At 42.9% G+C, this 26,350-nt stretch overlaps 1 protein-coding gene across 2 annotated transcripts; it reads left to right on the forward strand.

Moving 5' to 3' along the window:
- The first annotated feature begins 874 nt into the window (after positions 1 to 874).
- Stk17a (serine/threonine kinase 17a) lies at positions 875 to 25,666 on the forward strand. Of its 2 annotated transcripts, none has more exons than XM_090332621.1 (7): positions 875 to 1,226; positions 8,143 to 8,355; positions 10,983 to 11,127; positions 21,573 to 21,699; positions 22,829 to 22,877; positions 22,964 to 23,143; positions 25,000 to 25,666. In XM_090332621.1, the coding sequence occupies exons 1-7, from the start codon at positions 1,027 to 1,029 to the stop codon at positions 25,313 to 25,315; spliced, it is 1,230 nt and encodes a 409-aa protein (XP_090188747.1). In that variant the 5' UTR covers positions 875 to 1,026; the 3' UTR covers positions 25,316 to 25,666. The 2 variants fall into 2 exon arrangements, with proteins under 2 accessions (XP_090188747.1, XP_090188748.1); XM_090332622.1 differs by lacking the exon at positions 875 to 1,226 and adding an exon at positions 2,096 to 2,124.
- Positions 25,667 to 26,350: the final 684 nt, after the last annotated feature.

Consider the following 26,350-nt stretch of genomic DNA (forward strand, 5'->3'; position numbering starts at 1 on the left):
GTGGCCTAGTGGTAGAGCGCTTGCCTATCATGTACGAGGACCCGGGTTCGATTCCTTGGTGCCACATACATAGAAAAAAGCCGGAAGTGGTGCTGTGGCTCAAGTGGTAGAGCTCTAGCCTTGAGAAAGCCCAAGGACAGTGCTCAGGCCCTCAGTTCATGGCCCAGGACTGGCAAAAAAAAATTACCCACAATTAATGCTTAAAAATAAACTACAGCTAGTCCTGTAATTCTAGCTATTCAGGACGTTAAGCTCTGAGGATCATGGATTGAGGCCAGACAAGAAAGTTTGTGAGACACTTACCTGAAATTAGCCTTCGAAACATCATTAGTGGAAGTGTAGGACCTGAGTTCAATCCCCAGGACACACACACAAGTGAATGCAGTATCGGTGCTTCTTATATTGAGCTGGTGTGTGTTCTTTGAACAAACTCTGGCTTCCAGAGTTAGGAAAGAGCTAAGAGCAACTCCCCAGTCAACGGGCTGAACAGCAAGCCAACATCTCATCAGACAAAACGGGTGCTGAAGCTCAGGCTCAGCGCTCTGTGCAGGGTCAGCTTTCGCAATCCGATTGATGCCGTCAGTCCTTGTGGCCGAATGGTGGCGCTCGGCGTTTCCTACGGCTATCTTAGGCTGACCTTCCCCATCTGGGCTGCAGAGGGCGCGCGCGAGGAGCAGGCACTCACAACGGCGGGGCCTGGGTGAGGGGGCGGGGCCTGGGTGGAGGTGTGATTTTCAAGGCGGGCCTTCCTGAAAGCGTGGCTTGCGCGGGGCGGGCCCGGGTCGAGGGCGTGGCTAGTTGGAGGGGCGGATCCGTGGGGGGGGTGGTCAGCGCCGGATGGGCCAGCGCGGGGCGTGGCCAGCGGGTGGCCGCGGGCCGCAGTCGGAGCGCGGTGCGCGAGGAGAGCGGGTGTGTGTGTGGGGGGGGTCGTCGCTCCGGCCGGAAGCAGCCAGAGGCGGGCGGGTGGCCTGCCGGCTGCGGGGAGTGATCGGACTAGCCGGGGAAGACGAACGCCCGAACACCACCATGATCCCACTGGAGAAACCGGGCAGCGGCAGTCCCTCCTCAGCCGCCGCCTCCAGCTCGGGCCCGGCCGGCCAGGGTCGGACGGTGCCTCACCGGCCGTCGCCACAGACCCGCGGGCTGCTGACGGAGATCCGCGCCGCGGTGCGCACCGAGCCCTTCCAGCACAGCTACAGCTTGAGCCCGGGCCGGGAGCTGGGCAGGTGAGGGCCGCGAGGACGCCGCGCCGGGGACGGGGGGCGGGGGGCGCCGGTAACACTGCCGGGGACTCGGCACTAACATGGGGGGGCGGCGGCGGCCGGGGCCGCGGCTCGGCCCGGGGGCGCCGCGTCCAAGGAGTCAGGCTCGGCTCTCCGCCGCGGAACCCCGCGCCTGTCCCGCCGCACCTGCGGTGCCGTAGGCGCCGGTTTGACGGGGGCGCGAGTGCCCCTTCCACCCGCTAAGCGGCCGGGATGAAACCTGACCAGGTGCCCGCCTCTCAGCTCCTCCCCGCGGCTTCCGGAGGGGTCCCGCGGTCGCGGGGCTGGCGGTGCCGTCCTCCCGCCGCGGCCGCGGCCCCGACGCCGTGGTTTGGGGTTCCTTGCGATGGGTTGGGTTTTCCCGGCCCCGCACCCCGTCCTCGCTGACCTCGTCCACCGCAGTGCGCGGTGAGCCGGCCTGCCCTTTTTTTTTTTTTCCTGGGACGAGGGAGAGCCTGGAGCTCCGAGAGGTGCCGGCGGTCGGCTGCACGGTGAGCGGGTCGGAGACCCTGCTCCCCGGAACACCGTTTAGAGGCGGGGCCGGCTGCGTGGTCCTGGGGATCGGCCCCGAGTTGACTGCCTGGGGCCCCCCTTGGTCCTGACCTGGATGGGGGACGCGGACTCCCCATCCTGGCTGGCCTGGTCTCACTTGCAGCCCCTACCCTGGGGGTGTTGACGGAGGCCCGGTGCCTGCCACGGCGTGGACTTGAGCATCACATCCTTGTCCGTTTGGACCGCAGAACGTTGTCAGAATTGCCTAAGACTTCCGTGTCCTAACTGGAATAGGGTCTTCCCGGTAGCACAGCCTGCAAACGGGGTTTTGCATTGGTTCCAAACAGAGACCAGAAATGCAGATAATAAGGTAACTTTACAAGTATAGAAAGAACGTTGTCTTTTTTTTTTCTTTTAAATATTTTTGGTGTTTTCCCCCCTAGGACAGGTGTGAAACTTAAAAATGGTTTTTTTTTTTTGTTGTTGTTGTTGTTGTTCTCAATGTTCACAAAGGGGGAAAAATGCTTTCCAGAACAATATTGATTTCTCTGTTGACTCTTGCTCACAGTGCACGATTTAATTACAACACCAGGAGAGAACTCAGCTAGACTCAGCAAGGGATTGAAATTCCTTGAGATTCCATGCATTCCAAAGTAACCCAGATTACCTGAAAAGGGAAAAGTGACTTTTCCATTGTTTGGTTTGAGTTGTCTGGCTGTGTTCCACTAAAGGAAGTCGTGCATTCCCAGGCATCCTCGGGTGGTCAGGCCTGTCTTGTACACTTCATAATGAATGATTTCACATGAAAAGCTGAATTTGCTTCTTAGGGTATTGATTCCCTCCAGGAACATTTCTTTTAACTTCCATTTTGTGCTTTCTGAAGTTACTGTGTGCCTGTGTGTGTTTCCTTTATGAGAGTAAATTCTGAAGTGGCAGAGCAGTATACAGCTAGAAACTTGAAGTCAAAAGGCTGAAACTGAAAAATAAAACTATTAATCTAATTTTTTCTTCTTTGGTCCCATTCTTTTAATCAGGAAGGAATTTGTAAATAGTTAATGTGGGCTTTGGATTCAGTAGATCTGAGATTGAATCTTGGCTTTTACTACTTCTATGCACTTGGTTATATTGCCTCACCATCGATTACCTCATACAGCCATTGAAAGAAAGAAAACACATCTATAACCTTAAGGCCATGCTTAACTGAGGTGAAGTCCCCAGAAAATGTAATTCATTGGGAGGCAGTAATTTGCAAAAATTACCCATTTTATATTTCTATGATGTGGGAAGAAGTATAGATAATGTATCCATTCTGTAATATGGGCTCTCATGTAGTACATTGGAAAGGGCTCAGAGAGTTAAGTGTTCAGACAAAATTCTATTTCATTTAGGTGTTGCTGTGTATAATGGCTGTTCCAAGATGATCAGCCTTGTTTGCAGAGTAACAAGGTGTGAAATTGATCATTTTTAAAAAAATACACATTCTTCCCTATGTCCTGCAGAGTCTATAGCAACCTTTCCTGTGTGTCGATACAAGAGGTCAAACTTTCTTTTATGGCTTCAAGTTTGACTTGCTCTGAGTCCGGATGTGTGCCAGTGTAAACCACATTAGTGATTTCATTACTGAGGCATGGGACAGATAAATGGACTTAAGTACTTAGAAGTTTTGTATGTTGATTTCACCTTGAGTTTTCTGGTAATAGAGCAATAGAAAGGTATTTTTATAAGTTTAAAATGATGCTGATTTCACATGAAATGATTGGCCTTATATATGTTTTCTAGTCCTCAACCAGAACTTTATTTTAAACATGTTCATAAATTTTATAGAAGTGTTAGGTTGAGGGCTGAGGCTGTAGCTCAGTGGAAGGAAGTGTTTTGTTTTTTGTTTTGTGCCAGAATTGGGATTGAACTCAGGGCCTGGGCACTCTCCCTTAGCTTTTATTAATTTTAATTTTAATTAATTAATTTATTTATTTTTGCTGAATGAAGGTTAATGCTCTATCATAAGTAGCCACAGGACTTCCTATGTCTTTGGTGATTCATTAAAGATAAGTATCTCAGAGATTTTCTTGCCTGGCTTCAAATCTTCAACCTCAGATCTCAGCCTCCCAAGTAGCTAGGAATGTAGACATGAGCCATCATCACCTGGCTTAGTGATACAGTTCTTGACTACAAAGTCCTGATTTGAAACACACACACACACACACACCATGTGCATGCCACCAAAAAAACATGTTTTGTTCTTTATGTTACATACTCACAATCGAATTTTCCTAAGTTATAAATGTGAGTTCCTTGCTGAAATTGGTTCTTCATAAGTATGTGGGCTTTATGGTTTTACAGTGCTTTCACATGCCTTCATTATTGGGGTAATCTGATAATTTTGGACAAATAAAAAGAAAATTAATTTTAGTCATTTTGTAAAACTATGAATAACAGAAACCTCATTACTGAGGTTTGAGTATAATCATGCATATTTATAATTCCAGCTACTTAGAAGGTAGGAAATCACACTTCAAGACCAACCTGGGCAAAAAGTTAGCAAGACCCTATTTCAACCAACAAGCTGAGTGTGGTGGTACGTATCTGTGATGGAGATCCAGCTAGCCCTAAGCTGAGAGAGAGAGAGAGAGAGAGAGAGAGAGAGAGAGAGAGAGAGAGAGAGAGAGAGAGAGAGAGAGGAGAGAGAGAGAGAGAGGAGAGAGAGGAGAGAGAGGAGAGAGAGGAGAGAGAGGAGAGAGAGAGGAGAGAGAGAGGAGAGAGAGAGAGAGAGAGACTGTAAAAAGAAAAAAGGAAAAGAGCTTGGGAACACGGCTCAAATAGAGCACCTTAGTTCAAACTCAGTAGCACACACACATACACATGCACACACACAAGTCTGATCATTCAATTAAATGCTTTAGTTAGCTAAGTACTTATAGTCATTTATTCACTTCTTTGGATAGGTGAGAAAGAGTTAAATTTATTAAATGAATCCAAATTAGATCATCTCCTGAGAATTGCTCAGTGACAGAGAGAGTCCTTTGTCTAATAGGTGCAAGGCCTAGATTCCACCTCCACTGAAAACTAAATTTTCCTTGAGGTCTATGCTCTGTTCTTTGATATATTTTCTTTTTTTCCAGTTCTGTGGCTTGAACTCAGGATCTGAGCACTGTCCTTGGGCTTTTTCCTCAAGTCTAGTGCTTTGCCACTTGAGCCACAGCACCATTTCTGGCTTTTTCTATGTATGTGGTACCGAGGAATTGAACCTGGGTCTTCCTGCATGCTAGGCAAGCACTCTACCACTAGACCAAACTCTCGGCTCTATTCTTTGATATTTTGCATAAATTGTTATGATTGATTATATCCTAAATCTGAAGTTAGTGCCCAAGGGTTTGCTTGATGCTCTGCACTTCAGAAATGTTGAGTTGAAACCCCTTTGTACTGCAGCTACTTAAATCTTTTGTAGTATATTTTCCTGTACCTTTTGGTTAAGATATATTTTAAATGCACAAATACTTAGCATTGAGTTTTAATGACCTGCTGTATTCAGTAGATTATGTGCTATACTGTAACCCAGGTTCTAATCTGGCTTTGAAGTATACATAGTGTCACTTACCTGAGGACACATTTCTCAGAATATGTCCCCACCACCTAAGTGATGGATGAGTACAATATTCTTACATATGAAGCACATGAAGCACTATTCTGGGCTCTAGAAGTTATTTCCAAATGTAACCATTAGTCACTGTCCTCTTACAGGCAAGATGACTTGTCACCAGAAAATCCTATAGTGAAATCACATTTGAACAGAGCCACAAAGAATGGATGGGTTTTGGTAACAGTGATGTAAGATGCATCAGCCATTGACAATAAGAGAACCAGACATGGTGGCAGGAAAATTCAGTAAAGAAGATGACAAGTATTCCAGCCTGTTAAAGGTTATGAGGTCAAGTTGCCCTAAAATGTATTCAGTAAATTAAAAGAGCAGGATATTTGTTCCCTGTGCTATTGATGTAAGGTGGCTGGTAAAGGAGACCCTGGGACTCGTGATCTACCTATAACAACACATTGACATATGACAACAGATTGATTAAATAATAAAGGTCTAAAAATATAATTCTTTTGTAAGCTGGAGTCAAACAGGACTTAGAATCTCACTCGGTTTTTGCTTCCTCTGTGTACTGCTCAAATAACAGTCTACGCTCTCTCCTCACCTTTGCCTGTAACTCAGCCCTTGAACTGATCATTGAAGTCCATCCAATGAAAAGGATTCTCTTTACCATGAAAGACACCTCAGACTTGTATCCCAAACATGTAATCTTGCTAACCTCTGTTGCTGCTTTTCTAATTTTCATCACAACATTTATCTATGCAGTTGCATAGTACCTCTACTAAAAATCTAGTAGCCAGTCTCCACCACCTCCATACTTCCCTTCCAGTCTCCGTGTTCTTGAATGTTTTGTAAATATTTTCTCTTCCCTGTCTCACTGCTGCTACCTGGGTTCAAGCTCAGAGTCTTGAGTTCTTTCAGTGGCTTCTCCATTTAGGGTTATTTGGCAGTCTTCTTTCTATAATACTATTGGGCCATAGCAGCCCATACCTGTAATCCTAGCTACTCAGGAAGCTGAGATCTGAGGATCACAGGACAAAGCCAGTCAGGGAAGGAAACCTCATGAAACTCTAAGTTCCAGTTGACCACCAAAATGCCAGAAATGGAGCTGTGGCTCACTTTGTAGAATGCTAGCCTTGAGCAAAAGAACAACAAATAAACACAAAAAACCAAAAAATCTTAGGGACAGTACCCAGCCCCAAGACTAGTACAAAAAAAAACAAAAAACGCTCGAAGTCTTACAGAGTCCACCTTCCCTTCCCACAGATGCTCACCACATCATTCTAGCACTGTAGTAAGCTGGTAAGCACTAGTGATTCAAAGATGAAAAAGACTTGATCCTTGCTCTTCCAGAGCCTGGACTCAAACACCATTTCCTTTTGCAATAATTGCCTTATATGTATCTTTCATTTCCCTCCACTCTGGATTGTGTCATTGAGTACTTTGCCCTAGAATGTTCCATGAATACCTGCATTTCCAGTTTTGCACATAAGTAGTCAGCTGAAGATGTATGACATGAATGAATAAATCTGAAAGAATTCAGAAAGAAGTTTAGCTGTTTCAGTCAACCAAGAAAAGTGATTTGCAACAAACAGGGTCTGCTCCTGACTCCTGCCCGGCCCATAGGTGTTGCTGCACTGTGGTGTGTATTGCAGAGGTCTCTGTGACCTTCAGTCAGGGGTTGTGACACAGTGGCAGTTTTTAATCACACTATTATGGCAAGGTGTGCGTTGTGGTCGCTTTGCAGGTGCAGCCCAGGAATTCTGAGATGGCTTACTGTGACTCTACACCCTGAATTGACATCTTGTTTCTTTGTACAGTATGGCTCTTTGAAATGATGACTCCAAGAAATCTCCTTTATCTTCTCAAATGGCTTTAAGGGTTACTCTACCATGACATACCAGTCATTTAGAATGAAAGCACTTAGGTTTCCATTAGCCATAGTGGTTTGCTGTCTTATAGTTCGTTTCATGGTAGGCAGTAGCAGGAGAGTAGAGAAGCTTTCTTCAGCATGCTGTGCTGGCAGGGTCAGCTAAGTGCAGACCAATTTCATGGCACTCAAAAGCAAAGACTTCTTCAAATATTTTTAATAGTTGAAAAATTAGGATTAAGAGGAACAGCTAGTTGGGAGCTGGTGGCTCATGTAATTCTAGTTACTCAAGACTGAGGATCACAGTTCAAAGCCAGTCCATGCAGGAAAGTCCATGAGACTCTTATCTCTCTTTAAGTACCAAAAAACTGGAAGTAGAGCTATGGCTCACGTGTTAGAGCACTAGCCTTGAGCAAAAAAGCTCAGGGACATCATCCCCGCCATGACTTCAAGCCCCAGGACACACACACACACACACACACACACACACACACACACACACACACACACACACACACACACACACACACACACACACACACACACACACAGAGTATGAAAAAGAAATCATTAATCAAGTTTTTTTCTTTCTTAGATGATTTCAGGGTCATTAGGAATCTTTTAAGACTTTGATGGAGATGCAACTGTAATACTTAGCAGGATATAATAAAAAGGAATGAAAAGCACATTTGTGGTCAACAGTTGCAGGGAAAGAAGAATTTCTGTTCAGCTATATCAGTAGCCTAGAGTAGTGAGCCAAAGCTCAGATGTTAATAGACTTTGGTGGGCACAGTTAAAACTTGAGCTAGAAAGGTAAGGGACAGCACCCAGGCCCTGAGTTCAAGCCCCAGGGAAGAAAAAAAAAAAAGAACTTAGCACCTGTGAAAAAGTTTGCACTTTTAACGGTGAGTGTTTGTGTTTGATTCTAGGGGAAAATTTGCAGTGGTGAGAAAATGTGTAAAGAAAGATTCTGGAAAAGAATTTGCAGCCAAGTTCATGAGAAAAAGAAGAAAAGGGCAAGACTGTCGGATGGAAATCATTCATGAAATCGCTGTGCTTGAGCTGGCCCAGGATAATCCCTGGGTCATTAACTTACATGAAGTCTATGAGACCCCATCGGAAATGATCTTGGTTCTGGAATAGTAAGTAGTGTTCCCTTTGACTGAATCTGCCATAGTCCCCACTCCATCACAGGTACCATACAGCTTTGCCAATGAGTCAGGGTCTGGTTCTAACCTTCCCATCCTCAGAAACACCTTTTCTGCTTTACTGTGCCACTTGTACCGGCTTTTATTGGTTAACCTCTTCTTCCTTTGTGGAGAAAATGAGATGGTCAGAGGCCTACTTCCCCTAGCATCCCATTTCCTTGCCCTTTCCATTTAAGGAAGGAAGAGACAGCTTCTCAGTTCCATGTCTTATCTGTGTTCTTCATACTTCCTCTTCTGAGATCTGTCTTTTGCAGTTGCTGACGCTCCGCCTTTGGTAGTCTTCTCAAACGCTCTATCTCCATTTCAGTCTCTTCTGAAATCCCTCATTCTCAGCTTTGACTCTTGAATTATCATGACAGCTTCTTCCACAAAGGGTCCAGAGCTCTTCTCCCCATCAGTCAAGCCACTGTGTTCCTTCACTGAGCCATTTGTCTGTTCAAGTGTTACTGCCCTTTTCAAAATTCAATTGAATGCCATCTGCTCTTCTAAAACCAGCCCTTTTTGACAGAATTATTTAGGCAGAATTATTCCATTTAGTTTTCCTTCCATTTACAATTTTTAAAAATGGTACTACGTATTTTTTTTCTTGAAATTATAACCTTATCTTTCACAGTTGTGAGGTTTTGTGGGTTTTGTTGGTTTGTTTCTTGTTTCTTTTTTCTGTCAGTCCTAGGGCTTGAACTCAGGGCCTGAGCACTGTCCTTGGGCTTTTTCTCAAGGTTAGAGCTATAGCACTTGGGTCACAGCACGACTTCTGGTTTTTTCTGTGCATGTGGTAACAAGGAATCAAACCCAGGGCTTCATGCATGCTAGGCAAGCACTCTACCACTAAGCCAAACTCCCACCCCTGTTGTTTTAATTTTCTCTCTGAAGGGCCTTTTACTCTATTCTGTGTAAGTACAAGGGTTCCCCACACTTCCATTATGGGTACTGTTGTTGTTTGTGTGTTCTGTCCATCTTTCCTGATGATAGTCTGTTTGAATAGCTATGACTATTTACATGTATTTCTAAATCTTTCCAAACTCAGTCCCTCTCCCTCTGCGTTGTCCCATTAAGATCTGTTTCTTTTGTCCCCCATTTCCCATAGTGTCTCCTTTCTTTCATTGCTCATTCCAGAAAACCTTGCAGCCATCCTTGATTCCATTATCTACATTAACAGCCTTACATGATAAATGGATCTCCTCCTCCAGCCTCTCCAGTAGCTCCTTTCCTTATCCCCCCACTTCCCCGCCTAGGTTGGCCCATCTGCTGCTAGGAGATAAGTGAGGGAAACAGAGATGTGCTGAAAATGATCCCTGCTGAGTAGCCCTCTGTGGAATTGGATTCTCTGGCTTCAGTGACCAGGTTTTGAAAACCCAGATCAGTATGATTTAGCCATTGAGTTTCACACTCTGCTTTTAGTTTGAGAAAGGAAGGCCTAGAGATACACTCTGGACAGTGAGATATTAAACTTCTCAACCACATCAATGGATGGTACCTGTGGAGGCAGGCAGCTTATTATTACTGTGTTACCTATTCCTGATACTCTGGCCTGTGCAGTCAGGACGAATAATATAAAATTGAAAATACACAGCTCCTCCTTCCAGGTGCTAAAGGTCACTCAAAGGAGGTGTGTCCTGTCAGTGTTTTACCAGAAATTCCTGTAGATGTTCCTGAGCACAAAATTTACTGGCCAGGATGTATTGCATTTGTCCCAGCCACTTAGTCAAGACTTCAGCCAGTACATTAGTTTTGTACCTTGTGCACACTGGTTTATAAATGAGCCTTTACACTGTTAAGTTTTCAAATGAGATTTCTATATGTGAGAAAACAAGAAACAGGAAAATGATCAGTCTGAGCTTCTACAGATAGCATTGCCAGGTTACAGCCCTGGACTATGTCACCAACCTCTATTCTACACTATTTTAGTCTTGTCTGCAAGCTTGGGAGGGCAGTGAGGACAGCACACTGCGTCACTCTGCCTTCTCTAGCTACGGGGATGGGTAGGCTTGGCTCAGACTGTTCTTCATCTCTTTTAATCCATATTCACAATCAACAGTCTGCTAGGCAGTGACTCCTCTTTAGTTTTATCATGTGGGTTTACTGCTTCCTTTTGAGGGGTGGGGGCAGTGTAAGTCCTGGGGCGTGAGTTCAGGGCCTAGTAATGTCCCTGAGCTTTTGTGCACAAGGCCAGTGCTTTACCACTTGGCCACCACTCCACTTCCAGCTTTTTTTAGTGGTTGAATGGACATAACAATCTCCCAGGGGCTGGGTGTTTGGCCTAGTGATTAAAGTGCTTGCCTAGCATGCATGAAGACCCGGGTTCGATTCCTCGGTACCACATACATAGAAAAAAGCCGTGAGAAAATCCAAAGACAGTGCTCAGGCCCTGAGCTCAAGCCAGGACTAGCAAAAAAAAAAAAAAAGAATCTCCCAGACTTTCCTTCTCAGGCTGGCTGTGAACCCCAGTCCTCAGATCTCAGCCTCCTGAGTAGCTAGGTTTACATGCATGAGCCACTGACATCCAGTGACTGTTTCCTGTCTTATGAATGACATTTTACTTTTAATTTGTCCTTTTCTAGTGCTGCAGGGGGTGAAATCTTTGATCAGTGTGTCGCAGACCGAGATGATGCCTTTAAAGAAAAAGATGTCCAAAGACTCATGCGACAGATTTTAGAAGGAGTGCACTTTTTACACACTCATGATGTAGTTCATCTTGATTTGAAGGTAAGATCTGAACTACTTTACCATGAGATAGCTAAAGAATGACACTGCAAGTGTCAAATAGTTAACAGTGGCTTCTTCACATGTGTATCGATTTCTGATTTTATTAGGTAATCGGGATAATAGAGTCTTATGTTTTTTCCTCTAGCCTGTTGATTTTTATCAATGTGATAATGCATCCATAGGTGCATAGAAAGGTAAATAATGGTAGAATTGCCCAGAATATTGCTGGTGTAGGTGATACTTCCTTAGGGTTAGGACTTAAGGAAGTTATTTTTTTATTAGGTTAGGATTTACGTAAGTAGAGAAAAATAAAATTGCCTCCTAAAAGATAGAGTTATGAAATGTTTGGGAAAAACAAATTGAATTTGAAAAGTCAACTAGAAGAAAATAAAGTTGAGAAAAGGCCAAAGTTTCAAATATCATGAATATAGATAATATAGGAACATTCTAGAAATTTAGAGCGACAGGAATAAATAAAGAGAAGTTGGGTGTGAGTACCCACACCTGTAAGGCTTGATGCTCAGGAGGCTATTTAAGGATCTCCATTCAAAGCCAGCTCAGGTTTATGAAATTCTTACCTCCAATTACCCACCAAAAACTGGAAGTGGAGCTGTGACTCAGTGATAGAGCTCTAGCGTTGAGCAAAAAAGCTAAGAGACAGCATCCAGGCACTCAGTTTAAGTCTCAGGACCAGCACCTAAAAATAAGTAGGGCTGAGAACTTGGCCTAGTGGTAGAGTACTTGCCTAGCATGCATGAAGACCTGGGTTCGATTCAGTTACTACAGTTTTCAAAAGCTGTTTCCCCACCCCCACCCTCTAACCCCCCTGCTCTGTTTTCAGTTCTCTCCACTCTAGCAAGAATGGCAGTAAGGGAGGGTAAGGCAGATGCTGTGGCTTGGGCCTCCCAGCTGCTCAGGGCCTCAGCAGGAAGGGCTGCCTCCATCTACCATTCCTTCAGCGTCCCAGCAGGCATGCTAATTAGAGCACCTGGAATCACAAGGGACTTACGTGTGCTAGGGTGGTGCAGGGATTGTCATTTTCAAACTCATTGTGAAAGAGAAGAGAGTATGGGTATTAGGAGACAAACAGAAGTATGCGCCGTAGTACTCTTGGTGTATTCCTAACAGTAAGTAACTATCTGCCATAGTATTCTTCATGTATTCCTAGCAGTAAAATTCTCAGTGTATTCATAATAGTAAATATATACAAGAATATTTTTAGTGTATTCTCCCAACAGTGAATATCTACCAAAGTATACTCCTATGTGTTACATAAATACCCACCATAGTGTTCTTAGTATATTCTGACAGGAAGCGTTCAATGAAGTATTCTTAGCACACGCCTGGAGGTGCCTGTGTAGGAGATGTTGAGATTGCTATTGATCTGGTGGTTACTTCTGTGTCAAGTCCAGTGTAGCCTTAGGAGGATGAGCAGTCCTTAGACATAGAACATAAATAGCACCATGACTCTAGGTCCTAGTATGAATCCACTTACCAAGACACCTCATCATTCGGAGGAAAGCAACCCAAGGAGGCTGGACGGCAGGAAAGGAGCCCGGTCCTGAACTGCAGGCTTGTCTCTGCTTGCCATCTGCTGATTCCCTTGGAGTCTGTGATGTATATACAGAGAAGATGCTGTATACTGGTCGGAATACTGGAAAGTCTCCCACTAACAAACTGCTAGGCCCCGACACCTTGGATGAGGTGGAGCCAGAGGATTCTGACATTTAAAGCCTAAAGATCACTTTGAGAGCTATATTTTAGCAGCTTTTGTGTAGTAGTGTAAGTAGCAGTGCTTAAAGGAACATTCTCAAGGAAGTTTGTTGGGGCCAAGGATCTGGAGTCCCACTTCTGAAGCAACCTTGAGAATGCCCCATTGAAAATGAGGTGTGGCAGATAACCAAGTGCTGGGGGTGCCCCTATCTGAAGTCCTGGCTACTCAAGAGGTTAAGATCTGGGTATCGAGATTCACTCCTATCTCCAATTAACCAGCAAAATACCGTAAGTGGAGTTGTGACACACGTGGAAAGAGCGTCAGTGTTGAATAAAGAAGCTAAGGGACAGTCAGAGTTCAGTGCCCTGGAACTGGCACACATGGAAGTACAGGGCAGTACACACTAATTTTTTATATTCTGGTTTCCTACTGAAACATGCATAAAAGAAGGTAAGCTTGCCTCTCTCAAGACAGCACTGTGGCTGACATCAATAACATGACCGCCACATGCTGGTGGCTGTCAGGGACAGTGTCAGTGCACCCACACAGCACCACACATGACCTAGTAGATGCCACCATGGCCCATAGTGACCAGAGGACCCAAGCCTTCCCTTTCCTCTTCCATTTGTGTGTGATGCAGGACCCGTATACCTCTGCTTCCTCCAGTACCTGCCAGCAAGAGGCGGTCTGTGAGTGCCGACATCAGAGCTGTTGGCCACAGAGAATTCTGAAAAGTAATGCTTATTGGTTAGTTTGTTGTTGTTTTGTTTTTGTGTGTTGCTTTTATGGCCAGGAGTATAGGAGTAACCAGAGATTGAACTCACAGCCTTGTTCTTGGTTCACAAATATTCCCCCAGCCCTTTTTCAAAGGCATAGTCTCATGCTTTTGTCCAGGCTTGACAAGGTCATGATCCTGTTACTTCCATCTTCCAAGTAAGCTGGGGTTACAAGCATGCACCATGCTACCTGGCTTGTTCTTGAAACAGCGTCTTGTACACCTTTGCCAGGACTGGCCTTACAAACTAGTCTTCCAATCTCTGTCCCTTGTGGCCAGGATTGCAGGTCTGTACCAACACACCTGGCACCAGTTTCAAACACAACTTTGTAAGGTCATATTTAATTTTTTATAATGTCTCACTGGTCTTATGGTATAAAAAAGTCTTCTAGGAACAGAACCCCAATTAAGTAACATAGCATGTGTAGGAAATGAGCTTTATTTCAGTTCTGCCTGTGACCATTACGCAGGAGCTAATTAAGTAGCAAGTCCAACAGGTTGCCAACACTATGTGTAATAGATCTTTGATGTCACTTGAAAGCAGTCCAGGTGAATATTAATTTCTTGACTATCAGGTTCAGCCATATATTTACATAAGGAAATTACATCCCTTTCTCCCCAATACCTTCGGTATAAATCATATTCCTTTCTCAACACACTGGGTGTAAAATTCTTTTTAGATTTAATAGAGGCCTCGATGGTGATGATGGGCCTTTGATGTTAGCCTCTACACTCTCAGTGTTGCCTCACCCTGGGGAATGAGCAGACAAGGCATCCAGAAGCTCCCAGGCTTCCCTCTGCCTCCATTTCTCATGTGTGTAGTCACGTGTCTCTCAGTGAACTGCTGAGATGGGATTGGTGTGGCACCAGGACAAGGAGGAATGATTTCTACCCAAAGGTCATTTCCAGTTGACCTCTCTGAGTCTGGATAAAGAGAGTCTATTGTGCTGTACTTTTAAGAGCCATCTGTCCAGTGAGAATTTATGCTCGTGATGTTGACTCTCAGCCTCTGGAAGAACTTGAAAGACTAAGCTATTTTAAAAAAAAAAAAGATTGTTTTCCCACACTGCTTCAGAGCTAAGTAAATTTTCTTAAGTTTTAATTCAGAAAAAACTGATAATCCCAATATCTATTACAACACTGAACTAGTAAATCTTGAGTCTCCACTGTGGTTAAAATGGGAAATCTCTGCCCAGAGACATAAATCTGCTAGAAGTTAGAATAGCTGAGACAGTCACGCCTGACAAGAAGATAATTAATGCTCAAAGAAATACGTTGCTTGACTTCAGCTCACCAAAAACCTGATTTGCTGACAACTCACACCTTGAAGTGAGCATGGGAAATGGTTTGCTGAAAAGCAGGCACAAATTCAGGAGTCCACAAAAATATAAATATAGTCTACAAACAGGAAAAAACACACTCTGAGTAAGGGAAAGCCTGTTTAGTGGCACAGAATGTATTGTAAGATGAAGAACAAAAGATGAACTCTAGCAAATTGGAACAAAGTTAACTAGAGCCTCTGATCACCTCCGTAATTTGGTGCATTAGTCATTCTGAATAATGGCCTGCCTTTACTCCATCAGGGCAAGGACTGACCCAAAATAGCACAAAGAAATCTTCTCTTGAGATCTGGTACGCCTGATTTGGTAGTGGGGCCTGGAGCCATGTTAATACTTGGGCTCTGTTAATATATCCACTGTTAAGTGTGGGGCTGAAGTGAAGTTGAATCGCTGGTAGTTTAAATATACATACATACCTTGAGAGCAGGGGTAACATAAAGACATTTCTATACAGTTTCCTCATTAGTATGATGATTACCTTGTTTCTCTACTCTGACCTAGGTTTTAATTAAAACTTATTTTACCAGAATTTTTACTGACTGATATATTGTTTTTTCAAAGCTTATCCATGATATTAAGCAAATTATCCTGATAATAAGCAAATTAACTCAACTTTAAAATGATCTTGGCCACTCAGTCAGTGGTAGATGTTAAATGCATTGTATGCTCGTGAAACTAACTGGATGCAGTTGAGGCTGTTCTGTGGAGGAGGAGGGGAGACTTTGAAACACCTCTCGGAAGTTGTGGACTGTATGAGGCCCATCTGAGGTTTCCTGTAGCTGACTGGTTGTCTCTCCATTGGCTGACCTGCTTCTTCTCTCCCATAAGAACCACACCTTGCTTATCATGAGCTAGGTTTCCTTAAAAAGAAGACTATCAAAGTCATAAATGTAAAAGTACTTACCTTCGTTTCTTATACATATATTGATCATACTAATGTAGGATTTTTTGATGTCAACAAATCAGGTCTCTCACTGTAGCTAAAGAATGTATTTCTCAAGGTATATAGATTATAGACAAATTATAAGGGGACAGAAACATTTATACTTAATAATGACTTAATAATTTAATGATAAATGACATTTAAGAGCCATCATGATGTCTGCATTTACAAATCAATATTTACAAGTAAACTTCAAGAACATTCAACCTAGGTTTGTGTCCCCTAGCTTTATCTTACAAGGCCTTCTACATGTTCTAGAAAGGGAAAAATATGTTCAATGTTAAATACACATCACCAAGCCAAAGTTCTATCAAGGTTACTGAAGAATTGACATTCTATTATACTCAAATATTTTATTACCATAATAAAATTTCATAGTCTTGAAAAAAGTCTAGAGACTGACTAATGGTGCTGCATACTTTATTTCCTAAAACACTGTGTATTAATCTCTTTCCTATTGGTGCAACAAAATACCTGAGACTGGTTATGAAGGAAAAAGGTGTATATTTCTTACAGTGTAGGAGGCTTCTGGTGAGTCTCTTAGCAGATACAACAACAATCACTGGGCAAGATGAGAACAAAGACTAACTTACCAGTCTGGCTCTCTCTCTTTTTTATTGTTTTTAAATTTTATTGTCTGGTTACAGTTACATTCCTCAGGTAATAGGTGCATTACTTCTCGCACATTGATACCCCTTCTCATGTTTTTGTCCCTGTTTCCCTCCTTCTACCCCCTCCCAATCATCTTGTTTTCCTCCCTTCCATTCCCTATTTCAAATAAACAATTAAATATATATACAATGTACAGGTAATAAAGTCAGATACAGTAACAACATGAGATTAACCAAAAGGGCAAAAAAAGAGAGAAGGAAAATAACATGGTACATTAAGAACAACAATCACACAAGATAAAACTCATTTCTATATCCTAGAGTTCCTTTCATTTACTCTCATCCTATATGACCTTATGTATCTAGGGTTTGAGCTATTGTGATCTTCTGCTAGGAGTGTCCTAGGTGTGTACTAATTATTACAAATGAGGGAAACCATGGAGCCTATGTTCCTTTGGGTCTGGCTTACTTCACTTAATATGATTTTGCCAAGTTTTTCCATTTTCTTACGAATGGGGCGATGTCATTCTTTCTAATAGCAGCATAGAATTTCATGTTGTAAATGTATCACATCTTCATGATCCATTGATCTACTGAGAGGCATCTGGGTTGGTTCCATATCTTAACTATGGTAAATAGTGCTGCAATGAATACTGTTGTGCTAGTGGTTTTAGTATGTCCTTGTTTCTGGACATTTGGGTATATGTCAAGGAGTGGGATTGCTGGGTCTAGGAGCAGCTCTCTCTTTTTTTAAGAACCCTCTCAAGAATACCAACCAAAAGTCCCAAGACTACCTTCCCAGGGCCCCACAGCCCAGTTCCTTCCCTTAGGAGGCTCCTTTCTTAAATGTCTCACCCCTCTCACACCACCACCCTGACAACTGAGCTTCCAACATGCGATACGTTGAGAGATGCCTTCCCACAATGTCCAACCACAGAATGTGACTACAAGCTGCTTAACACAGAAGAGGTAGCTTATCTTTTGTCATCGACTCCAGAGTAGCCTACGGAATCCAGTAATATCAGCTGCTTCCTTTCCTTCCCCATCTCATTTCTGCCACCTCCCCTGTCAGTTTTTGCCTTGTGTTATGCTCAGAACTTTCTGAGACCCTTCACCAGTGGCTATGCTTGTCTTAGAGCCTTTTACCTCCTATCTGTCCCACCTCCACTGTAATTTCCTTTTTTGGCACCTTCTTGATGTTGTCCTTTTCTCCCTCAAATGTCGACTTGCTAGAGGAGCCGTCTCTGACTCCCCTAAAGAGAGCATGCAGGTATGTGTATCCCACAGCCAGTGTCTACTCACCTTAGTGCCTACCCAGAGCACTTCAGACTCCCTGAAGTTACATTTTATGTTTGTCCTTATTTGTCCTCATTAACATGTGGGGTTTCAGGTTGAGAGTGTCACTCTGTGACAGAATATGGGTTCGTGCTCTAGCAAAAATAATACTATGACAATGTAAGGCTTTAAAAGAGGAGACCTGTGTCTTATTTTCTGTTCTTTTTCCTTGGTATATCTTAGTAAGCACTCAATAAACAGTTGTTGTTGTTGTTTTCTTTTGAGTAAGTGATGGAATCCTTCAGGTCTGCTCCCATAACCAGGCTTTTTCTAAGATAGAGTCAATCCCATTTACTTATATGGTTGTTATCTGGAGTACTTTGTATACACTGCAGACACAGGACAGCACAAAGGAGAGGGAGTCGAACTCCTCATTATGAACTCCCCTGATCTCGAGTCTCTGTGCAGTTCAGGCCGGCCTGGATCTGAAGATGTAGCCCAATCTGGTCTTAAACTCACGATCCTCCAGCTCCAAAGATCCCCAGTGCTGGGGCTATGTGAATGTACCACCAGGCCCCAGTGTGATCAATAAACTCTTTGACAGTAAGGATTTCTTGTTATTAACATTTATTCTACCATCATTTCTGAGTCCCCAAAAGACACTGACTAGAGTGGAAAGATTAGTCAGGCTTTAGTCATGTTGAACTTGAAGTGTTACTAAAACATCAGAAGGGAGAGATTAGGTAAGCAGTTGGTTGAAGAAGTCTGGAAGAGATAAAAGTTTGAGTCATCAGGTCTAGATGATATTTAAATTGTAGTTGCCGGATAGACTACAGGGTAAAAGTGTGGAGTGAGGAGGGAAAATGTGCTTTATATCAAGCTGGAAGAAACCTAGCATTCGCTAACAATGTAGTAAAAAATGAGAAAAGAAGCATCCAGAGAGATGGAAGGGTGCTGTGTTATCATGAAACCCAAAAGAAAAAAAAAAGTCTACACTCAAAGCAGAAGATTCTGTGGCTCACCCTGAAATCATACCTACTCAGGAGCCTGAGATCTGAGGATCATGGTTTAAGTTGGCCTGGGCAGGAAAGTTTGTAAGACTCTCATCTCTAGTTAACCACCAAAAAGCTGAAAGTAGAGCTGTGGCTCAAGTGGTAGAGCACTTAGCTTGAACATAAGAAGTTTGAGGATAACACCACAATGGAAGGGCAGAGGTGGAAAGGGAGAAAATGTACATTTTCATGGTCATTCTGAGAACCCAGTGCTATGGAGGAGCAGGAGGTCAAGCATTTAACCAAATAGGAAAGAGTTTCTCTGTGCAGGATAAAGCAGCCATCCAGTCCAGCCCTGCCTGGGAGAAGAGAGGAGAGGGACTCAGAGGGATCAGTGCTCGTAAAGCCCTGCATATACCTGGAGCAGGTGAGGCAAGAAGGGTGCTCAGGAGATGGGGGAAGGGTTCCCTGAGCAAAGGCAGTGCATGAATCCAAGAGAGTGCATTTAGAGTGTCCACTTGAGGGGTGACAGCCTGTGTGGCATGGAGCATGGAGCTATGGAATCATGACAGAGCCAAGGGCCAGGTAGAACACACAGGGAAAGACTAAGGTCTTTGGTATTTGTCTGTACCCGTGCTTACTGGCTTGGAGAGATTATAGTTAGTGGCCAAAGACTTTAAGTTCACACTCTTTCTGTGAAGTGAAGTAAGCATAAGCTTTTCTTTCAAATTTATTATAAAACTTAGTCTTTTCATTCTAGTCTATATTTCCTTTTCTTTTCTTTTCTTTTTTCTAAAAGTTTCTTAGGGGGTTTTCCATCAAGTTCCTGAGTTCAGGAAACCTGATACTAGTAGCTCACAACTCTAACCCTAGCTACCTGGCTAAGGTTAAAGCCAGCCCAAGCAGAAAAAAAAAACAAATAAACAAACCTGAAAAACTCTTTTCTCCACTTAACTAGCAAAAAAAGAAAAAAGCTGGAAATGAAGTTGTGGCTCAAATGATTGAGCACCAACCTTGAGTGAAAAAGCTAGGTAAGATCACAAGGCCCTGCATCTAAATTCAGTATCAGCACCAAAAAATTATAAATTATAAATTTTTGCCAGGAATTTGGTTACCCTGGATCACCAAAATCACCAGCTATCCCCTTAGTCACACCCTCTCTGGCCTGAGCGTTACTGTAATCAGGCCTGCCTTGAGTGCAGTCGGCCCTCTGTATCCTAGCTTCGGTATCGGTATAGGCAGCCAGCCATGGATGGAAAAGCCATAGTGTTTGCCCTGAGCATGGACTGACTTTTTTTCCTTTCTCTCAACAATATAAATCAGTATTTATGTAGCATCTACATTGTATTGCATATTAATCTAGATAGTATGTTATAGGATAGGATTACATAGATATATGCGGTGTGTGTGTGTGTGTACACTTTGATATGTTGTGTGTGTGTGTGTATACTTTGGTTATGTTACATGGTGGTAGATAGGTATTATATACTATATGGTATATATGTGTGCATGTATGTCATATGATAGGACATATGTAGGTATCTATTATATAGCATATGTATGTATTTTATATGGCAGGACATGTGTAGGTTATTTGCAAATGAAATCTTACACCATGCACAGACTCCTGGAGTCAGTCCTTCACAGAGACAGGGTTGTGTTGTATTTCGCAGTAGAGGAGGGGTTGGGGAGAGCCAGGCCAGCCTGTCTGGAACAATAAAATGGTGTTGACATGACACATGACCTCATGTGAAAAAGGGTGGAAAATAAAGAAACACTTGCGGGTAACTCGGATGTTTTTTTTGTCTTGTTTTGTTTTTGTTTTTGTTTTTTTGGGGGGTCATGGGCTTGAAGTTGGCCTGGGTACTGTCCCTGAGCTCTGCAGCTCAAGGCTTCTGCCCTACCACTGGGCCTGGGCATTGTCCCTGAGCACTTCAGCTCAAGGCTACTGTCCAACTTTCGGAAAACACCACTTTCGGGTGTTTTCACTTGGGGATTGAGATTGGGAATATGGAAGAGAGACAGCAGTGATGGGGTGTACTGCTCCCCATGTTTTCTGGCTTGAAGGTCTGCCGCTAGCAAAGGCTGAGCTGTGGGTTTCATTGCATCCTTAGTCTTGAGAGTACCGCAAGTCATCAGCTTGTAACTGGCAGCTGAAGCTTTTAGTCAGTGAAATCGTCTGAAAATAAAGGACAGGAGAATCTTGAATGTTATAGAATTTAAAAAGAAATGAAATGATAAAGCATCTATGGAGGGTGAAGAGATCCCAGAGGGAGAAAATAAAGGGCATTTCAAGGCTGTCAGGGAGGTCTGAAAGACATCAGTACAGGAGTATTGATTTGTGGGTCTGGGCTATAAAAGTTATTGCATCTTTCTGTCGGATAGCTTGAACTGGGTGGAGAAGAGATAGTATCCTCTCAAGAAGCAGAGCTTATAGCAAGAGGAGGGTTCTGGCTGCAAAAGAAGTTGGGGTCTTTAGAGATAATTGCTCTAATGGCTTTGATTTTATTCGTTAGGTAGTAGAAGCATAGATAGATAGATAGATAGATAGATAGATAGATAGATAGATAGATAGATAGATGGATAGATAGATGGAAAGAAAGAACGAACTGGGGTATAGCTCAGGTGGTGAAGTACTTGCTTAGCTAGCATGAGACCCCAAGTTTACACTTTAATACTGCCAGTCAAATCTTTCTTTTAAAAAGATGGCCAATTCTTCTATCTCCATTTCAAAAGTGAAATTTGTGCTTTGTGAGCTGTATGGGTTCATTAATTTGGGGGTGTTTATTTTTTAGCCCCAGAATATTCTGCTGACAAGTGAATCTCCACTGGGTGACATTAAGATAGTTGATTTTGGCCTTTCAAGAATAATGAAGAGCAGTGAAGAGCTCCGAGAAATTATGGGTACTCCTGAATATGTGGGTATGTTCTCCAAAGGTGGGGTGAACTTGTGTTCAAGGGAGGGTGCCATCACTGGGGAACTCATGAGTGGACAGATTCCTTCCCTCTCTTCTTTCTTTCTTGGTTTACAGACTAGAAGTGAGCATTTAAAGATTAGTGGTTTGGCTGATTTTTATAAAGCTGCTATAGTAGAGTACAATCATAGAATAACTTGGTAATAGATCATTTGTGGGGGGAGGGGAGGGAAATGGGAACAAAAACATGAGAAGGGTATCAATGTGCGAGAAGTAATGCACCTACTACCTGACAAATGTAACTGTAACCCCTCTATACATTATCCTGACAATAAAATTAAAAAAAAAAATAACTTGGAAGTGGCACACATTGCTTAGAATAGTAAGCTAGAATTTCAGTGGTGAAATTCACTCTGTGATTAGCTATACTCTGGCTAAACAGCTTTTCACACCAGGAGGCCAAAAATGTTGCAGCCCTTCTGTGTGAGTTGTGGTGGCGGTGTGCACCTTGCCTGGCCTAAAAGGGGGAGGTGTGGCTGTGGTTCTGAGGGTCGTGGTGAGAACTGGGTAGCCCCGCTTGAGTCACACCTTACCTCCTATCTCCAGGCTTCTTGTTGGGTAATTAGAGATAACAATCTGGGAATTTTTCTACTGGGCTGACTTCAAACCCTGATCCTTAGATCTCAGACTCTTTACCTAGGAGGATTACAGGGGTGAGCCACAAGCACCCAGCTGATTGTTTAGTGCGACATGAAGGGGGCAGGTATGGTGTGGGATGAGTAGCTGAAGGCCCAGGTTCGAGGTAAATAGGCCATGGGACCACAGAGAAGAATAGATGCGAGTACCCTGAGAATGATATAATGTTATACTCTAGAAGGTATGAGAAGATGTTGGGAATTACCAGTTTATGTTGCAATGCTTATGTACTCAAACACTTTTTAAATACTAGGAGTAGGTAAATGTATCTTTATTTTATTCACATTCATTTGAATTTTGGTGTTAATGTATTTCATGTTAGCTAAAATCTTGAGAATAATGCCTTATAGTTTCTCATGCTTACTTTTTTTTAGCTCTGAAAGTAAATTAGCACTTTTTTTTCTCAAAATCTAAGTGTTCTTTTCTATTTCTTACTCTAGCTCCTGAAATTCTTAGTTATGATCCTATCAGCATGGCAACGGATATGTGGTAAGAGTTGATTATGCAAAATTGATCAGATTAGTCTCTAGAAACGAGTGTGACACTAATTTCCCTCCCATCTTCTTGTGGTTTAGGAGCATCGGCGTGTTGACTTATGTCATGCTTACGGGAATATCACCTTTCTTAGGCGACGATAAGCAAGAAACATTCTTGAACATCTCACAAATGAATTTAAGTTATTCTGAAGAAGAATTTGATGGTGTGTCTGAATCAGCTATTGACTTCATCAAGAAACTTCTCATTAGGAAACCTGAGTAAGTGCTCATACATCTTTAATTTTTTGTTGAGGGATGCTGAAGATCAAACCAAGGCCATGCATATGCTAAGCCTGTGCTCTACAGCTCTACAACTAAGCTACACTCCCAGACTCCTCTCCCCCACCGCCCCATGTGTCTGTCTGTCTGTCTGTCTGTCTGTCTGTCTGTGTCTGTGTTTGAGGTACTGTCTTATTCCATATGTGGGCTAGCCTAGACTTCAGTCTTTCTGCTTGTGTCCCCCCCAGTGTCTGTTGGAATGACAGGTATACACCACCAGTCTGGTCTTAGATTGTGATCTCCCAATCTCCACCCCCCAAGTAGCTAGGATTACAGGCTTCCACCACTATGCCTGACTTGTGTGTCTTTTCTTAGATGGAGTCTCAAAAGAGCTTCAGCCCTGGTTGGCCTGGAGTTTTCTGATAGCCCAAGCTGGGCTCAGATTCCCCACTGCCCTGCCTCCTGAATACAGGGATTATAAACTCGTGTCCTGTGTCCAACTGATGTACAGTTTTTTAATTATATGTTCTAAACAAAAGTATTTCACGGCCCCCAAAGTCAAGTCACAAGAAATGTAGACATAAATTAGATGAATCCTTGGCCTGCTGTATCTATTGAAGGAAAGATGACAAGAAATGAAAATCTGATCAAAGGATGTAGTGTGCTGGTCAGTGCGGCCTTTGTAAGATTCTACTTTTGGGCAGTGCCAAAAAGTACAGAAAGTGATAGTACCTCAAGCTCATCTTCAGATGAGCTTGCAAAACAGATCTCAAATTCAGCTGTGGCTCCATGAGCATGTAAATATGTGGACAGAGGGCTGGATCTTGGTTGTGAACTACATGAACATTGTGTTATGTGATGCAAAAGAAATTCATTCTGAAATGATCAGTGCAGTGCCGGGAATGTGGCCTAGTGGTAGAATGCTTGCCTCGCATACACAAAGCCCTGGTTTCAATTCCTCAGTACCCCATATACAGAAAAGGTCAGAGGCAGTGCTGTGGCTCAAGTGGTAGAATCCTACTCTTGAGAAAGCAGAGACAGTGCCCAGCCCCTGAGTTCAAGCCCCAGGACTGGCAAAAGGAAAAAAGAAATGATCGATGAAGTCTGACATTATTAAACAATCCTACATGGTTTCTTAAAGTGTTCTTTGCTGGGAATCTAAGAAAATATCTTCATATTTCATGAGCTCTGCTGTTAAGATGTTGTATGCACACAGTTCTAGTGACCCCTTGTTAGTATCAGGTGACAATAAATGCTGTGGGGATTGTTTCTGTTTTTTAAAAAAAAATGAAAATATTTAGAATATCTGGATTTTACCAGAGTATCAGGTACAGAGGAAACAGCTAATTAGCAAAACTGCAAATATACCTTGCAGTGGATATCACTGCTTCTTAACAGGCATTGACAGTGAAGTACAGCAGCTGTTCTCCATCTGTGCTCCATCCCTCAAAAGAGATGTGCAGCCAGGCATTGGTGGCTCACACCTGTCATCCTAGCTCCTCAGGAGGCTGAGATTGAGGGTCATGGTTTGAAGCCAGCCCAGGCAGGAAAGACTATGAGACTCAATAAGTGGTAGTATCCTTGAGCAAAAGAAGCTCAGGACAGCACACAGATCCTGTGTTCAAGCCCCAGGACTGGTACAGAGCAGGTGGGGGGGGGGGAAGAGAGATTAGCAGAGATGCTTCACTTAATATTGTTTTTCAACATTATGAGGAATTATATCAAAATTCTAAGACATAGCTTTGTTTAGGAAGCACAATAAAATGATTGTTGGTTCCAAGGGCTGGAGGCATGGCTGTGGTTTTTAACTAAACTTTTAATGTTACACTACTTGTGAAATGTGTTCCTTTGTACAGAGATCGATCCACTGCAGAAGAATGCCTAAAACACCCATGGTTGAGCCCAAGCAGCACTTGCGCTCCTTCTCTCAAGGTGAAAGGAACCCTGGAGGTGAAGGCCCTCCAAGATGGTGCCTCTGTGCCTGATATCAGTGCAAATCTCGAGACAGCTGAGGATGAGCTTGGAGCCGAGGAGTTCATTGTAGTGACTTCATATACGCTAGGACAATGTAGACAGTCGGAAAAGGAGAAAATGGAGCAGAAGGCCATTTCAAAGCGATTTAAATTTGAGGAACCTTTGCTGCAAGAAATTCCAGGAGAATTTATCTACTGAATAGTTATTTCCCTTTCGAACTTGAAGATTTCTGTACATTGAAAATGCTCATGTTATTTATGGACCTCTCTGGCCAAGTGATGCCTCAGAAGTGGAAAACTAGGTATCACTGACAAAAAACAAACAAAAAACAATCTCAAAATAGTGCAATTTGGTGAATCAAGCCAGATTGGTGTAATTGCCAACCAGGAGATTTCGCACTTGATCTGTTTCAGTGTTCTTTTAAAGAAGGGAAATGTTTGCACCATTTAATTCTATATCCTGTTTCTCAGGAATGAGAATTTGTGTACAAAGTTATTTGTATTCACTTTCCTTAACAAACAAAACCCAGTAAAAGTGCCAAAACTCTTACTTTTGGTCTCATTATTATTTGTATGTACCTACATTTGCATACATGTATGTCTATCTTTCATCCTGTATTATTGGGGTTAAGGCAAGATTTTTCAATTAGGCCCATATCTAAATTTAGGGCATTTGGAATACTAAACAGTATAGTTGGATAATGTCCTACTTTTTGTACTTTTTCATTATTTTGTATTGATTTGGTTACACTTTTCTGCTTTTCCCCAATGACTGTAATCTATCAATGGCTAACAAAAGAAATGGTGGGGGTTTTTTCACCTCTAAAATTTTTAATATTCATTTTTAGGGTCTGGTTAGGGAAGACAATCTCTTTCCCAGACTCAGCCCTGTCACATCACTCTGCCCCAAATTTGTCACTTCACTCTGGTCACTTAAAAGGGTCCACATGCTCTGATGGAGACTGTAGTCAGTTTGTTCACTGAAGAGATGTCTTTATATTGTTTACCCACAGAGCCTCTGCTTGGAATGTTTCTTCTCAGCCCTTTGGCTCTCCAAGTAAACATTATGAAATACCAGAATATTTATAAGCCATGACTTGGTTCTTTTGTCATTTAGGGTGGTACCTCATCTAAAAAAACTTAACTCAGCCTAAGGTTATTGCTCAGTGGTAGAGTACATGGTAGGCCCTGCATTCAATTCTAGCACCGAAACAAAATGTACAACCTAAGCTTA

Source organism: Megascapheus bottae, chromosome 5 (genome assembly GCF_031878675.1).
Source record: "Megascapheus bottae isolate mThoBot1 chromosome 5, mThoBot2.hap1, whole genome shotgun sequence".
Taxonomy (NCBI): domain Eukaryota; kingdom Metazoa; phylum Chordata; class Mammalia; order Rodentia; family Geomyidae; genus Megascapheus; species Megascapheus bottae.

Excerpts from the sequence above, each read along its gene's own strand:
- Stk17a (XM_090332621.1), top strand. The coding sequence starts at position 1,027 with ATGATCCCACTGGAGAAACCGGGCAGCGGCAGTCCCTCCTCAGCCGCC. Across the intron at positions 11,128-21,572 it reads TAGTTCATCTTGATTTGAAG|CCCCAGAATATTCTGCTGAC; the intron begins GTAAGATCTGAA and ends TTTATTTTTTAG. Across the intron at positions 23,144-24,999 it reads CTTCTCATTAGGAAACCTGA|AGATCGATCCACTGCAGAAG; the intron begins GTAAGTGCTCAT and ends TCCTTTGTACAG.